The sequence below is a fragment of the Haematobia irritans genome, chromosome 4 (genome assembly GCF_050003625.1).
Source record: "Haematobia irritans isolate KBUSLIRL chromosome 4, ASM5000362v1, whole genome shotgun sequence".
NCBI classification, from domain to species: domain Eukaryota; kingdom Metazoa; phylum Arthropoda; class Insecta; order Diptera; family Muscidae; genus Haematobia; species Haematobia irritans.
The window spans coordinates 131,422,841-131,440,735 of NC_134400.1; the positions used below are offsets into that span (position 1 = coordinate 131,422,841).

Here is a 17,895-nt window from a genome sequence, read left to right on the forward strand (position 1 = left end):
CAAATCTGGGGATCGGTTTATATGGGGGCTATACGTAAAAGTGGACCGATATGGCTCATTTGCAATACCATCCGACCTACATCAATAACAACTACTAGTGCAAAGTTTCAAGTCGATAGCTTATTTCGTTCGGAAGTTAGTGTGAATTCAACAGACGGACGGACGGACATGCTTAGGTCGGCTCAGAATTTCACCACGACCCAGAATATATATATACTTTATGGGGTCTTAGAGCAATATTTCGATGTGTTACAAACGGAATGACAAAGTTAATATACCCCCCATCCTATGGTGAGGGTATAAAAATGGTCCAGAAAAACAGTTTTGAAACCGTAAACATTCGTAATAGATTTTTCGTGAAAACCCATTGAAAATTTTGCAAAGCCCGAGTTTTTTATTAGTTCGTTGCACAATCCCTAACTTTTTCTCATTGCTTTTCATTTTAGAACATGCTTACCATTAAACACCCCAATTATTTTGTTAGTCCAATATCATAATGACAATATTAAATATCAAATAAAAGTTTAAATCCTTCATATTCAATAGCTATTCATATTCAAATCGCATTACATCTAAATTCAATCCAATCTAAATTGTATGCAACCATTCTAGTCTAGTTTATCTATAACAATTGAATTTATCTACCATTTAATCAAAAACTGACATCATTTTGCTATGACTTTCATTTATAATGGCTTCAACACAAATGCAGGTCCATTTCCAAACAACAAAAGCATATGGCCGGCCGGCCACCAACAGTGACCGGGGTTGGGACTAGCTTTTGAATTGCTCAACTACCAGCCAAGTCAGAGCAACTATTCCCGACTGCTTGAGTTGCATTTTCAAAACTAACAAAAAAAAATCTAGTATTAAGTTGTAAAAATCATATTTGCCATATAAACTGGGTCATTTTAATTGCAGCACATTAAATGCAAGATTGTAAGTACTTGTAACTGGAAATGAACGGAAAAACGTTAATTAATCATAAACAAGTTTATTGGCTTATATATATATATATATATTTTTTTCAATTTTATATTTCTTCGTCGCCATTATGGTTGGTTATAGTACAGAAGATAAATGATAAAAATACCATTACGTTTGGAGATTGGAAATAATTCGACAAAACAAAAGCTGAATTGCTTGGTCTTGGTATTGCATTGCATTGCATTGCTCTCAATCATAGGTGTGTGCTTGATCTCATGAAAGGAAACCTGAAACTAAAACAACTTTTGCTGTTTGTATAAAAACGAAAAAGCAAAATATTTATCATGATATTACTCCATATATTTCTTTTTTATTAGTTTAGTTACATATATCATATATTGGTGGTATATTGCTGTTGGAAGCAATAAAGTGGCAATTTTCATTAAGAACCACTTAGCGATTGAAAATTGAGGGTTGCAAAACCAACTGCAATCAAAATAATAAAACCAACAATTTAATTAACTGATTCTTTTTTTTTGTGTTTAAGTAAATATTTTATATCCGGGTATATTTGCATCACACTCGGCATTAAATACAAAATGAATTAAAATAAAAAAAATAAAATAATAATAAAATGTAAATCAGGCAAATAATTGATCAAAATGAGTGCCAAATATTTTTCCAAAACAATTTTTGAAATATCTAGATATCTTTTATGGAAAATATTCCTACCATATACCCAGCACAAACATTTGGAAGTTCTTCTAAAGACACAACTTTAAAAGAATTTCCAAAAACGTTCTTTAACTCGCTTTTTTCATATTTTTAATGGGTAATTTGTACTTTTTATACCCTTCACCACTACTGTGGTACAGGGTATAATAAGTTTGTGCATTTGTATGTAACGCCAAGAAGGAAAAGTCTGAGACCCATCGTCTTAGAATTAAATTCTGAGTCGATTTAGCGATGTCCGTCTGTCTGTCCGTCCGTCTGTCTGTTCATGTATTTTTGTGCGCAAAGTACAGGTCGCAGTTTAAGTCCGATCGTCCTCAAATTTGGCATAGGGTCGTTTTTTTGGGACAAAGACAATCGCTATTGATTTTGGAAAAAATCGGTTCAGATTTAGATATAGCTGCCATATATATTTATACCCGATCTGGTTATAATTGCCGTGTTTATCAACCGATGTTCTTCAAATTCAGTACATCCGAATATTTTATGAGTCTCGCGAAACTTGCAAAATATCAGCAAAATCGGTTCAGATTTAGAAATAGCTCCCATATATAGCTTTCGTCCGATTTACACTTATTTGCCCACAGAGGCCAATTTTTAACTCCGATTTAGTTGAAATTTTGCACGGGGAGTAGAATTAGCATTTTAGCTATGCGTGCCAAATTTTATTGAAATCGGTTCAGATTTAGATATAGCTCCCATATATATCGTTCATCCGATTTACACTCATATGACCACAGTGGCCAATTTTTTGCTCCGATTTAATTGAAATTTTGCACAGGGAGTAGAATTAGCATTGTAGCTAAGGGTGCCAAATTTGGTTGAAATCGGTTCAGATTTAGATATAGCTCCCATATATAGCTTTCGCCCGATTTACACTCATATCACCACAGAGGCCATTTTTTTGCTCCGATTTAGTTGAAATTTTGCACAGGGAGTAGAATTAGGATTTTTGCTATGTCAGCCAAATTTGGTTGAAATCGGATCAGAGTTAGATATAGCTCCCATATATATGTTTTTCTGATTTCGACAAAAATGGTCAAAATACCAACATTTTCCTTGTAAAATCGCCACTGCTTAGTCCAAAAGTTGTATAAATGACTCTAATTTTCCTAAACTGCTAATACATATATATCGAGCGATAAACCATAAATAAACTTTTGAGAAGTTTCCTTAAAATTGCTTCAGATTTAAATGTTTCCCATATTTTTTACTAACATTGTGTTCCACCCCAGTGCATTAGCCGACTTAAATTTTGACGGATGTGATATGGTATCGAAAATTTAGATCTAGAAAGTGGTGCAGGGTATAATATAGTATACATTTGACGGATGTGATATGGTATCGAAAATTTAGATCTAGAAAGTGGTGCAGGGTATAATATAGTCGGCCCCGCCCGACTTTAGACTTTCCTTACTTGTTTGTTACTAACATTGTGTTCCATCCTAGTGCATTAGCAGACTTAAATTTTGAGTCTATAAATTTTGTAGAAGTCTATCAAATTCTGTCCAGATCGAGTGATACTTAAATGTATGTATTTGCGACAAACCTTTATATATAGCCCCCAACACATTTGACGGATGTGATATGGTATCGAAAATTTAGATCTACAAAGTGGTGCAGGGTATAATATAGTCGGCCCCGCCCGACTTTAGACTTTCCTTACTTGTTTTTTACTAACATTGTGTTCCAACCTAGTTCATTGGCCAACTTAAATTTTGAGTATATAGATTTTGTAGAAGTCTATCAAATTCTGTCCAGATCGAGTGATATTTAAATTTATGTATTTGGCACAAACTTTATATATAGCCCCCAACACATTTGACGGAGGTAATATGGTATAGAAAATTTAGGTCTACAAAGTGGTGCAGGGTATAATATAGTCGGCCCCTCCCGACTTTAGACTTTCCTTACTTGTTTTTTGTTTGACATATGTTAAGAACAGGGTAAGAATAAAATGATGCAAATAATTAAAATTTCGGTGAAAAAATGCTAAATACATTCCAGAAAAATGGCGAATTTTTAAAAGCGTTGGAATGCATTAAAAATTATAAAAACTATTTATTTGGCAAAATATCACAAACTTTTTAATTCACATCCAAAACACTGAATTCGGATCACACCTTAAAATGCGATATAAATTCAGGAAACGATTGTTATAATAGTCAACATGCGTCATATGCCCAGCCCATGTCAAATTCATCGCTTCTGCGACAATTTTGCATGACATCCGGATCCAAAAAGAACAATTTCACTACTTTTTTGGCTACGATCTTTTTATTGGATATGGGATATCTCATATGAGCTAGAAATGTTTGCTGGGTTCAACGTGGCGACAAATTTTTCAAAATTTTGTTTCTATAGAAAATTTTGTAAAAACTGTATTTCTATAGAAAATTTTGTAAAAACTGTATTTCTATAGAAAATGCTGTCAAAAATGTATTTCTATTGAAAATTTTGTCAAGATTTTATTTATATAGAAAATTTTGTCAAAATTTTATTTCTATAGAAATTTTCTCGAAATTTTATTTTTATAGAAAATTTTGTCAACATTTTATTTCTGTAGAAAATTTTGTCAAAATTTTATTTCTACAGAAAATTTTGTCCAAATTTTATTTCTACAGAAAATGTTGTGAACATTTTATTTCTATAGGAAATTTAATCAAAATTTTATATCTATAGAAAATATTGTCAAAATGTTATTTCTATAGAAAATATTTTCAACAGACGGACGGACGGACATGCTCAGGTCAACTCAGAATTTCACCACGACCCAGAATATACACAGTCTTACACAAGTTTACATACGGTTTAAGAAATTGTATTTTCTTTAATTATTAAAATATAATAAAATATGCATATATATGCTTTAGATTTTGTAAATTAATTTGAAAAACAAAGTGTTTGTCCATTTTCAAGAAGATGTTTTTAGTCTGGATTATAAACAACAACAAGAAACATGTTTAGTTAAGGTAAGGTAAAAACCTCAAGGGTATGTAAACTTATGTGAGACTGTGTATATACTTTATGGGGTCTTAGAGCAATATTTCGATGTGTTACATACGGAATGACAAAGTTAATATACCCCCATCCTATGGTGGAGGGTATACAAATATTTCTATATAAAATTTTGTAAAAATTGTATTTCTATCGAAAATTTTGTCACAATTTTATTTCTATAAAAAATGTTATAGAAAATTTTATTTCTATAGAAAATATTGTCAAAATTTTGTTTTTATAGAAAATGTTTTAGAAATTTTATTTCTATAGAATTTTTTCTCAAAACTTTATTTCTATAGAAAATTTTCTCAAAATTTTATTTCTATAGAAATTTTTTCAAAACGTTATTTCTATAGAAAATTTTCTCAAAATTTTATTTATATAGGAAATTTTGTCGAAACTTTATTTCTATAGAAAATTTTCTCAAAACTTGATTTCTATGGAAAATTTAGTCAAAATGTTATGTTTATAGAAAATTTTATTTTTATAAAAGTTTGGGAAGTACTTCTTAGTTGGAATGGAATATTGTGCAAAATCTACAAAATATCAAGAATTCCAACAATCTACCAAACAGTAAAAAATCTACAATTTTTGTTAGAAGTCCACCAATTGTGGCAACTGTGGTTATACCCTTGAAATGTCTATTTTAAATTGTTTCATTCGATAAAATCGAGAGAAAATGATTTTTACACAATTTTAATTGAATTTTTCAAAAAAAGACATTAGTCTCTCAGATGTAGAATAGTTGTCAAGGGTTAAGACACATTGCCATCAGTAACTGTTATCGCAACCCAAGTATGACCGATTCAGCTTGGCCGAATTTTCGGTTGTATACTCTGGTTAGTTCCTGAATCCTGTGGATTATATGGAAATTGAAAGTTGTATGGATCCACAGAACTTTAATTAATAACTCCCTATTTCTATAATTATTATCTTCGTATAATTTAAATGTGCATATATTTGTTGTATATTTTCAGACATGGTTCTTTACAGACACTGATGATGCCTACTATCAGCAAAAGACAAGTAAGTTTAATAAATGGTAGAAACTTTGAAAACAATCTATTCCAGAATATTACAACAAATTGCGTTTGTAATCTGGTATTATTTTAGAATATGAAAATAATAGGGCTTGTATGAATGAAGCCTAAAGTTAACATTGGCAAAATTTAGAAAAATAGATTTTTCGACTTTTTCTAAAATTTAAAGTGAATGAGAATTCAAATTTTTGTAAATATCAACATTATGCATTTTCAAAAAATTGAAAATGCATCTTTGAAAATTAATATAAAAACCCCACTGTGTAGCATTTTTTTGTTATTTCTGAGGTTCTAGAAGTTACGATTCTCATCAACTTAAATTTAGTCTCCTCGAATTATATACCCAACCTCCAACTCATCAGTCGATATCAGTGCTACAGCTTCACTGGACTCAGTGAAAAATTATATGTTAATATCCTATATGGTTGAAACTTTAAACTCTTCAATTTGGCTATTTATGACTACTGACGAAAACATCCATTATTTGCCTTGGTCTCTCAACTGTTAATGGAGAAGTTTTGAAACATCTTCGGACAGGCTTTTAAAATTGAACATAAATCAAAATAAATTTCAATATCCTGTTTAAACAATGGTCCCAAATGCAAGGTAGCACTTCTATGTGTGAGTATTGCTTAAAATCTGCAGAGAAAAAAATGGGAGAGAGAAAAAATTGCCAATCCAAAAGTAAATTTATCCAAAGAAATTCCAGCTAAATCTGGGATTGAGCAATCGTTTTGTCTGTGTTTTTTTGTTTTTGTATATATTAAAAAACACTAAAAACCAATTTGAATATTGCTCGAAAACGAAACAAAACAAAAAGGAGCTCCTTCAACAAATCATAAACCGAAAGTAAAGAAACAAGAAAAACAAAAAAAAAGTGGGGAATCAAGAGTTCAAACGAAAATTATTGCGTGTGTCTGGGCTTAAGTGTTTGCCCGATTAAAATTGAATGAACAAAAATTGGAAAATAAATAAAATAAAAAAAAAAAATATTTTAAGGCAAGGAGTATGATTTTGCATTGAATTTAGTTGGTATGCTGTCATCATTATTGCTGCTGCTGCATTGTTTACCCTTACGAGATTAAAGGAAATTTAAATTCTCTCACAATAATTCTTCGTATATGATTTGTTTCTTATATCGTAGTTTGGCCTAAAAAAGAACTAAGGGTATGGGGTGACCAAATAGGCAAATATTTGTCCAAAATTAGTATCAATTTTTTTTCTTAAGCACTTTCGAAATAACTGGATATCCACCATAGGATGGGGGGTATATTAACTTTGTCATTCCGTTTGTAACACATGGAAATATTGCTCTCAGACCCCATAAAGTATATATATTCTGGGTCGTGGTGAAATTCTGAGTATATCTAAGCATGTCCGTCCATCCGTCTGTTGAAATCTCGCTAACTTCCGAACGAAACAATCTATCGTCTTGAAACTTGGCACAAGCAGTTGTTATTGATGTAGATCAGATGGTATTGCAAATGGGCCATATCGGATCACTTTTACGTATAGCCCCCATATAAACGGATCGCCATATTTGCTTGCGGAGCCTCTAAGAGAAGCATATTTCATCTGATCCGGCTGAAATTTGGTACATAGTGTTGCTATATGGTCTCTAACAACCATGCAAAAATTGGTCCACATCGGCTCATAATTATATATAGCCCCCATATAAACCGATCCCCAGATTTGGCTTGCGGAGCCTCTAAGAGAAGCAAATTTCATGCGATTCGGTTGAAATTTGGTACGTGGTATTAGTGTATGGTATCTAACAATCAGGCCAGAATTGGTCCATATCGCTCCATAATTATATATAGCCCCCATATCAACCGATCCCCAGATTTGGCTTGCAAAGCCTCAAAGAGAACCAAATTTCATCCGATCCGGCTGAAATTTGGTACGTGGTGTTAGTATATGGTGTCTAACAACCATGCAAAAATTGGCTCACATCGGTTCATAATTATATAAAGCCCACATATAAATCGATCCCGAGATTTGACTCCGGAACCTCTTGGAGAATCAAAATTCATCCGATCCGGTTGAAATTTGGAACGTGGTGTTAGTATATGGCCTATATAGCCGATCCCCAATCACACAAAAATTGGTCCAAATCGGTTCATATTCATGGTTGCCACTCGAGCCAAAAATTATCTACCAAAATTTTATTTCTATAGAAAATTTTTGTCAAAATTTTATTTCTATAGAAAATTTTTGTCAAAATTTTATTTCTATAAAAAATGTTGTCAAAATTGTATAGAAAGTTTTGTCAAAATTTTACAGAAAGTTGTGTCAAAATTTTATAGAAAGTTTTGTCAAAATAGACATTTTTTCAAAATTTTATTTCCATAGAAACTTTTGTCAAGATTATTTTTTTTTGGAAGAAATCTGGATGAAATCTTAGTTGGGTAAAGATATTTTGCAAAATCTGTCAAAACATCAAGAATTCTACCAAACAGTAACAAAACTACAATTTTTGGTTGAATTCTAACAACTGTGGCAACCGTGGATGGATCACGGTAATGAGCAACGATAGAATATTTTTTTCAAAATTTTATTTCTATAGAATATTTTGTAAAAATTTTATTTTTATAAAAATTTTTCACAACATTTTATTTCTATAGAAAATTTTGTCAAAATATTATTTCATTCGTTTTGTTTTGTTATTGTTGGTTTTGTTCTTTAATCATTGTTGTTGTTTTTGATTTCAGCTTAAAATCATGCATTGACTAAACTACAAGTGTGGCTTAACCAATAGAGGAAAATAATGTTTGTCAAATTTATTTGGACAAAGCCCTATAGACTGCAAGATGGTTGGATGGACGGACATTTCGGAATTACCACATTTCTCATCAGCATCCTCTAGTTGCAGCAAAACTATCAACCAAATATCAGAATAAATTCACACAGTTCACTAAACCCAAATGTGAACCATACCTTGATAGTTTTGCTGCAAGTAGAGGATGCTGATAAGGAATGTGGCAATTCCGAAACGTGCGTCCATTCAACCATCTTGCAGTCTATATGGCTTTGTCCAAATAAATTTGACAAACATTATTTTCCTCTGTTGGTTAAGCTACACTTGTAGTTTAGTCAATGCATGGTTTTAAGCTGAAATCAAAAACAACAACAAAATATGGTTAGGTTAGGTTAGGTGGCAGCCCGATGTATCAGGCTCACATAGACTATTCAGTCCTTTGTGATACCACATTGGTGAACTTCTCTCATATCACTGAGTGCTGACCGATTCCATGTTAAGCTCAATGACAAGGGACCTCCTTTTTATAGCCGAGTCCGAACGGCGTTCCACATTGCAGTGAAACCACTTAGAGAAGCTTTGAAAACCCTCAGAAATGTCACCAGCATTACTGAGGTGGGATAATCCACCGCTGAAAAACTTTTTGGTGTTCGGTCGCAGCAGGAATCGAACCCACGACCTTGTGTATGCAAGTCTTCATCGCCGTCGCTTTTTGTCGCTTTTCGTCTATCGCCACTAATTGTTCTTACGTTCGTCGATATATTCTGCTATCGACGAAAATCGGTATTCCTGGTGTCGCTTTTTGTCGCCAATATCGTCGCTTTTTGTCGCCGTCAAATTTACCAGCGACGAGTTTAGTGATTAATTTGTGAAATAGTTTTTTTTAGACTTTTTTAATTGAACAATTGAAAAATAAATTTAAACATGTATATACGGCCATAAGTTCGGCCAGGCCGAATCTTATGTACCCTTCACCATGGATTGCGTAGAAACTTCACGACCTTGTGTATGCAAGGCGGGCATGCTAACCATTGCACCAAGGTGGCTCCCAACAACAAAATATTATTTCTATAAAAAATTTTGTCCAAATATTATTTCTATAGAACATTTTTCAAAATTTTATTTCTATAGACAATTTGATCAAAATTTTATTTCAATAGAAAATTTTGTAAAAATATTATTTCTATAGAAAATTTGGTCAAAATTTTATTTCTAACGAAAATTTTGTCAAAATTTTATTTCTGTAGAAAATTTTGTCAAAATTTTATTTCTGTAGAAAATTTTGTCAAAATTTTATTTCTGTAGAAAATTTTGTCAAAATTAAATTTTTATAGAAAATTTTATGCAAATGTTAGTTCTATAGAAAATTTCGTAAAAATTTTATTTTTGTAGAAAATTTCGTAAAAATGTTATTTTTGTAAAAAATTTTGTCAAAATTTTATTTCTGTAGAAAATGTTGTCATAATTTTATTTCTATCGAAAATTTTGTCAAAGTTGTATTTCTATCGAAAATTTTGTCAAAATTGTATCTCTATAGAAAATTTTGTCAAAATTTTATTTCTATAGAAAATTTTGTCAAAATTTTATTTCTATACAAAATTTTGTCAAAATTTTATTTCTATACAAAATTTTGTCAAAATTTTATTTCTATAGAAAATTTTGTCAAAATTTAATTTCTATAGTAAATTTTGTCAAAATTAATTTTTTATAGAAAATTTTATGCAAGTGTTAGTTCTATAGAAAATTTTGTCAAAATTGTATTTCTATAGAAAATTTTGTCAAAATTTTATTTCTATAGAATATTTTGTTAAAATATTATTTCTGTAGAAAATTTTCTCATGATTTTATTGCTATCAAAAATTTTGTAAAAGTTGTATTTCTATACACAATTTGATCAAAATTTATTTCTATAGAATATTTTGTCAAAATATTATTTCTAGAGAAAATTTTGTCAAAATGTTATTTCTATAGAAAATTTGGTCAAAATTTTATTTCTATCGAAAGTTTTGTCAAAATTGTATTTCTATAGAAAATTTTGTCAAAATATTATTTCTAGAGAAAATTTTGTCAAAATTTTATTGCTATAGAAAATTTTGTTAAAATATTATTTTTACAGAAAATTTTGTCAAAATTAAATTTTTATAGAAAATTTTATGCAAATGTTAGTTTTATAGAAAATTTTATGCAAATTTTATTTTTATAGAAAATTTCGTCAAAATTTTATTTCTGTAGAAAATTTTGTCATGATTTTATTTCTATCGAAAATTTTGTCAAAATTGTATTTCTATAGAAAATTTTGTCAAAATTTTATTTCTATAGAATATTTTGTCAAAATATTATTTCTAGAGAAAATTTTGTCAAAATATTATTTCTATAGACAATTTGACCAAAATTTTATTTCTATCGAAAGTTTTGTCAAAATTGTATTTCTAGAGAAAATTTTGTCAAAATTTTATTTCTATAGAAAATTTTGTCAAAATTTTATTTCTATAGAAAATTTTGTCAAAATTTTATATCTAAGTTTTGTCAAAATTTTATTTCTATAGACAATTTGATCAAAATTTTATTTCTATAGAAAATTTTGTCAAAAATACATTTTAATAGAAAATGTTATCCAAATGTTAGTTCTACAGAAAATTTCGTCCAAATTTTATTTCTGTAGAAAATTTTGTCAAGATTTTATGTCTATCGAAAATATTGTCAAAATATTATTTCTATAGAAAATTTTTTCAAAATTTTATTTATATAGAATAGTTTGTCAAAATATTGATTCTAGAGAAAATTTTATCCAAATGTTAGTTCTATAGAAAATTTCGTCAAAAAAAATTTTTTTTCTATCGAAAATTTTGTCAAAATATTATTTCTATAGAAAATTTTGTCAAAATTTTCTTTCTGGAGGAAATCTGTAAAGTACCTGTTAGTTGGGAAGGAATATTTTTCAGAATCTACCAAAACATCAAGAATTCTATCAAACAGTAAAAAATTTACAATTTTTAGTAGAATTCTACTAACTGTGGCAACGGTGGATGGAACTCTGCCAGTATCACGGTAATGAGCAATGATACGAAAAAACAAAAGATTTATTCATATTTAAATGCAGGAAGGTTCTGACGACAGTTATTTGTGCCAGCAAAATGTAAAGCAATCAAACTTTCACGCTTAAATTCCATCACGAATATCTTTATTTCTGCATGAAATAGATTAAAATGGTTTTTGCAATCTTATAAATAATACAATAAATTGTTACCGCAATAAATCTGTCAGCTATCAGACGTGCTGCCCAATTCTATATTTAGCTGAAAGTCAAAGGGCCTTCTTTTTATAGACGTAACCGAAAGGTGTTCTGTACAATGTTCAAAAACCATTTAGAGAAGCTTCGAAACACTCAAAAGTGTCATCAGCATGTCTAACAAGAAATAAACTAACGCTGAAAAACTTTTTAGAGTTTGGCCGAGACTGATATTGATCCCACAACCCTTTGCATCACGGTGTGGTTAATTTGGGGTCCTTATATAACATAAGTTTCGAAGTTATTAATTCTTCTCTCCCCACTTAAATATCGAGAACAATTGGAGATGATTTTTATTCATTCCTTCTGAAGTCTTAAAATCATTTATCGTTGATAAATTCTTAAACGTTTTTGTATTTTTGCTTAGTGTTCATTGGCCAGAATTCTTTACAAGACGCTAATTACTTTCTAAAAGTTGGTATTTGATTTTTTTCTTTCTCTATTTATCTCTGTACCAACTTTATCCACACATTGTTTTACTTACCCATTAGTGGCACATAGAGCCAGGCAACTCATCTCTGACTGATGGGATGAACAATCACAAGTAATTCCCACTACAATCATGCGATGGCGGGAGGGTTGATAGGACGGCGGCAGCATTAACTTACGTTTTACATCTTTTGTTTAATATAAAATTCCAATTTAGTCTCACATCGAACCGCTCCGCCTACTTGACCGCCTTTATGTGGCCACTGTTGTGTTCATAAGCCAAGCACTGTTGATGACTGCATTGGCTGCTGGTGGCTGACGGTTACCGATAATGGGAAAGAGAACATCATGACGATGAGGACGACGATGATGTTGGTGGTATTTTGAGGTAGCGGCAAAGGCGGAGGTGCTTATCATGATAATAATTTTGTAGCTGTTGCCACTGCGCCCGCTAAAGCTATGGTAAAAATATTAAAAACTTTGGTTATTCCAAAATAGCTCTCAAAAACAGAGATAGATTGGCTCATCGCTGTTTTTGCAAAAAAAAAAAACATCCATATTGAAAAATATTCAGGATGAAATTAATATGGCCGCAACGGGCACAGTGCATTGGACATGAATTGATAACTTCAAAGTTTTGGCATGTTTAAAATTTTCAAAAAAAAAAATCTAAGCATTTATTTATTTATTTACAATAAAATTATAAATATATAATTGTAAGCTTTGACTGCTAGGGTCTTAAGCTTATAAGCGTTTATTACTTCTTCTCATAAGATATTTTCCTTTCATGCTAGTGAATCTAAAGCGATACTCTGTGGTTCTTCTATCAGTATTTCGGATTTAAAACTAGGGAAAAACTTAGAAAAATATTTTTGTTTTCTTAAGTTTTATCTCAACGTAACGATTTTTTGAATAATACACCCAAAGAAAAAATACTTTCCCCCGGAACGAAATTTCAGATAAACAAAATTCCTCTTTCTCATCAAGTTTTTCTCTATTATTTTCGCGTGTATAAAATTCGCTTGTATAAAATTTCGTTCCTCAAAAAAGAAAACTGTTCTTTCAGTGTACTAGCCAATATTTTATCGCCAATTCTAAGTCGGCCAAGAAATGGACGTGTACACTTTTCAAAGATAATTTCTATTATTTTATTTGTTCTTGTTGTGTTTTATGTACAGTAAAATTCAGAAAATTTTAATTAATGGTAAAACTGTGTAACAGAAAGTATCTTTATATATCACCTCAAAAGAACTTCTTGTGAAGTGAAAATCCATCAGTCTCTAGAAGAACATTTCTGGCTATACTTTAAAAGTAATGACTCAGGAAGAACTTCCAAATTTGTTTTTTTTTGCTGGGAATTGTTCGAATCAAGTTTTAAGCCGATAGCTTGTTTCGTTCAGAACTTAATGTGATTTCAACAGACGGACGGACATCACTAAATTAACTCAGAATTTCATCGTGACCTTTGGTCGATCTCATATTTCGATGTGTTGCAAACGAAATGACAATCACCCTTATTCCTGAAGTCTTCATCGCCGTCGCTTTTTGTCGCTTTTCGTTTATCGCCACTAATTGTTCTTACGTTCGTCGATATATTCTGCTATAGACGAAAATCGGTATTCCTGGTGTCGCTTTTTGTCGCCGTCAAATTTACCAGCGACGAGTTTAGTGATTAATTTGTGAAATAGTTTTTTTTAGACTTTTTTTAATATATACTCAGACAGTCAACCTGCAATAAAATCCTTGGACTCTGTGTTCCTTAACTCAAAAACGGCCATAGACTGCCGCAAATCTCTCAACGAGATGGCTGAGCAGTACAATATTCACCTAATATGGGTGCCTGGTCATAGGAACATACCGGGGAACTGTGAAGCAGATGTGTTAGCAAGGCTAGGAACTACCTTACATATTCCAGGGGAACTAGAATCTGTTGGTATGCCTCTGGCCACCTGCAAGCTCTTACTGCGTGAGAAGGCTGTTATGATGGCCAATATTCGATGGGAAAATTGCAAGGGTTGTAACGACACCAAGCAAATATGGCCCCATTTAAACTTAAACCGCACACTAGATATGCTAGTGTTCTCAAGGCGTCAGATAGCACTCCTAATATCTGCTATAACGGGTTTATCTGCCTGATAGGCGAATTTGCAAAAACTATAGGTGCGAAGTATAATGACTATTGTATAAGCTGTTATGATGTGGAGGAAAAGGAATCAATTAAACACCTCTTGTGTGAGTGTCCTGCTTTTTGTGTAAGGTGTAAGCGAATTTTAGGAGCATATAGCTTTAGATTACTGGCTGACCTGGAAAACGTTAACTTAAGCAGTTTGTTAATGTTTTTGGAGCAATCTGGTTGGTTCCACAAAAGTAAATAATAGAGAAGGTTCAGTGGTTAAGACTAGAAGTGCCCATATGTAATAGGTACTTTTAGTTAAATGTGGCATCACAATGGACTGAATAGTCTAAGTGAGCCTGAAATTTAATCGGGCTGCCACTTTAACCTAACCTAACCTAACCTACACTTTTTTAATTGAACAATTGAAAAATAAATTTAAACATGTATATACGGCCGTAAGTTCGGCCAGACCGAATCTTATGTACCCTTCACCATAGATTGCGTAGAAACTTCTACGAAAGACTGTCATTCACAATCGAATTATTTTGGTTGTGGTATCTTAAAACTTCTTAACATCGTTTTCTAAATTGTGAGTTAGTCCATATGTGGTATATATTAGACAAAAAAGGTATGTATAGGTAAGTCTATAAATAATTACGAATCGATATGGACTTTTGCTCGGTACGTAGAGAGCCAGAATTGAAATATGGGGATCGCTTATATGGGGGCTATAAAATTATGAACCTGATATGGACCAATTTTTGTGTGATTGCGGATCGATTTATCTGAGGGCTATATATAACTATATACCAATATGGACCCAGTTAGGCATGGTTGTTAACGGACACATACTAGCACAATGTACCAAATTTCAACTGACACGGATGAAATTTGCTCCTCCAAGTGGCTCCAAAAGTAAATCTCGGTATCGGTTTATATGGGGGCTATACACACAAAGAAAAAAAAACGTTTGGAAAACGTATACCGAAAACGTTTTTCTTTTGTTAGAGTTTTTTTGAATTGCTTCGAACAGTATACACTTTTATCACCAAAAAAATTAGTTTGTTACAAAATTTTTATTTTTTCAATAAAAAAAGTTTGAACCAACAACACAGTCCATTTCGTTTATATCAAACACTGTTCTTTTCTGACTGTAGGTCTTTAATAAGACACATTTTACAGTTCATAGTAAAAATTTAATATAGTAAAGGGTGATTCTTTTGAGGTTAGGATTTTCATGCATTAGTATTTGACAGATCACGTGGGATTTCAGACATGGTGTCAAAGAGAAAGATGCTCAGTATGCTTTGACATTTCATCATGAATAGACTTACGATCTGCCACAACGTCGAATTTTCAGTGAATGGGCCCTAGAAAAGTTGGCAGAAAATCCGCTTTTTTATCGACAAATTTTGTTCAGCGATGAGGCTCATTTCTGTTTGAATGGCTACGTAAATAAGCAAAATTGTCGCATTTGGAGTGAAGAGCAACCAGAAGCCGTTCAAGAACTGCCCATGCATCCCGAAAAATGCACTGTTTGGTGTGGTTTGTACGCTGGTGGAATCATTGGACCGTATTTTTTCAAAGATGCTGTTGGACGCAACGTTACGGTGAATGGCGATCGCTATCGTTCGATGCTAACAAACTTTTTGTTGCCAAAAATGGAAGAACTGAACTTGGTTGACATGTGGTTTCAACAAGATGGCGCTACATGCCACACAGCTCGCGATTCTATGGCCATTTTGAGGGAAAACTTCGGAGAACAATTCATCTCAAGAAATGGACCGGTAAGTTGGCCACCAAGATCATGCGATTTGACGCCTTTAGACTATTTTTTGTGGGGCTACGTCAAGTCTAAAGTCTACAGAAATAAGCCAGCAACTATTCCAGCTTTGGAAGACAACATTTCCGAAGAAATTCGGGCTATTCCGGCCGAAATGCTCGAAAAAGTTGCCCAAAATTGGACTTTCCGAATGGACCACCTAAGACGCAGCCGCGGTCAACATTTAAATGAAATTATCTTCAAAAAGTAAATGTCATGGACCAATCTAACGTTTCAAATAAAGAACCGATGAGATTTTGCAAATTTTATGCGTTTTTTTTTTTTTAAGTTATCAAGCTCTTAACAAATCACCCTTTAGAATGTAATGTTGAACATTTTTTCGGAATCTTCCGACCATATCTGGAATATATGTAAAAAAAAAAACTTTGGTCGAAGCAGGGATCGAACCCACGACCCTTGGCATGCAAGTCGGACGTAGCAACCACTGCTCCACGGTGCCCAACTAAATGTATTTTTCTGTTAAATAAACTTTGTTTAATCGGCTCGTGGGCGCCGCAAGCTATGCTATATAAATATAACTTATATGGATATTTATCTATTGATGACTATAACAGGTACATAGCTCAGTGGTTAGTGTGTTGGCTTACAAATTGCATGGTCCGCGGTTCGATTCTCCGTCCAGGCGAAAGGTAAAAAAAAATTGTAAAAATTTATGAAATCGTATAATTTCTTCTACATTGTTTGTATTACAGAAAAAGGTGCTAAGAACTAAAAACTTCGTGGAAGTGAGAAAATTGTGAGGGAAAATGCAATTAGCCAGAAAAAAAATTTTTTTTTTGAGTTAGTCTTTATGGAATTATTTTTACATCCTGGAAAAGAATAAACGTTTATCACAAAAAGTATATACCTTTCTTCCAAATACACTTCCTTTCAACGAAAAGCAAATGAGAAACGAACTTTGTTTGTCTAAAATTTCGTTTGGGAGGAAAGAATTATTTTTTTGCGTGTATATGATTATGGACTGATATAGACCACTTTTGGCATGGTTGTTAAATATCATATACTACCACCACGTACCAAATTTAAACCGAATCGGATGAATTTTGCTTCTCCAAAAGGCACCGGAGGTCAAATCTGGTGATCGGTTTATATGGAGGCTATATATAATTATGGACTGATATGAACCAATTCCTGCATGGTTGTTGGATACCATATACTAACATCACGTTCCAAATTTCAACAGAATCGGTTGAATTTTGCTCTTCCAAGGGGCTCCGGAAGCCAAATCTGGGGATCGGTTTATATGGGGGCTATATATAATTATGGACCGATTTCGACCAATTTTTGCACTGGTGTTTGAGACCCTATACTAACACCATGTACCAAATTTCAGCCGGATCGGATGAAATTTGCTTCTCTTAGAGGATTCGCAAGCCAAATTTGGGGGTCCGTTTATATGGGGGTTATACGTAAAAGTGGACCGATATGGCCCATTTGCAATACCATCCGACCTACATCAATAACAACTATTTGTGCCAAGTTTCAAGTCGATAGCTTGTTTCGTTCGGAAGTTAGCGTGATTTCAATAGACGGACGGACGGACGGACATGGCCAGATCGACTCAGAATTTCGCCACGACCCAGAATATATATACTTTATGGGGTCTTAGAGCAATATTTCGATGTGTTACAAACGGAATGATAAAGTTTATAACATATACCCCCATCCTATGGAGGAGGGTTAAAAAATAGAAATTGATAAGAGGTAAAGTAATTAATCTTAAAAAATTAAAAAAAAATGGAAAAAAAGGAACTAGAGATC

General features: G+C 32.3%; 1 protein-coding gene across 1 annotated transcript in view; it reads left to right on the forward strand.

Annotated features, from left to right (window-relative positions):
• fng (Fringe glycosyltransferase) overlaps window positions 1–17,895 on the forward strand; it is a 114,407-nt gene that overhangs the window by 52,560 nt on the left and 43,952 nt on the right. Inside the window, exon 3 of the mRNA XM_075305015.1 lies at window positions 5,637–5,685. Within this exon, the coding sequence (XP_075161130.1) occupies window positions 5,637–5,685 (49 nt within the window). The remainder of the gene's footprint in view (window positions 1–5,636; window positions 5,686–17,895) is intronic.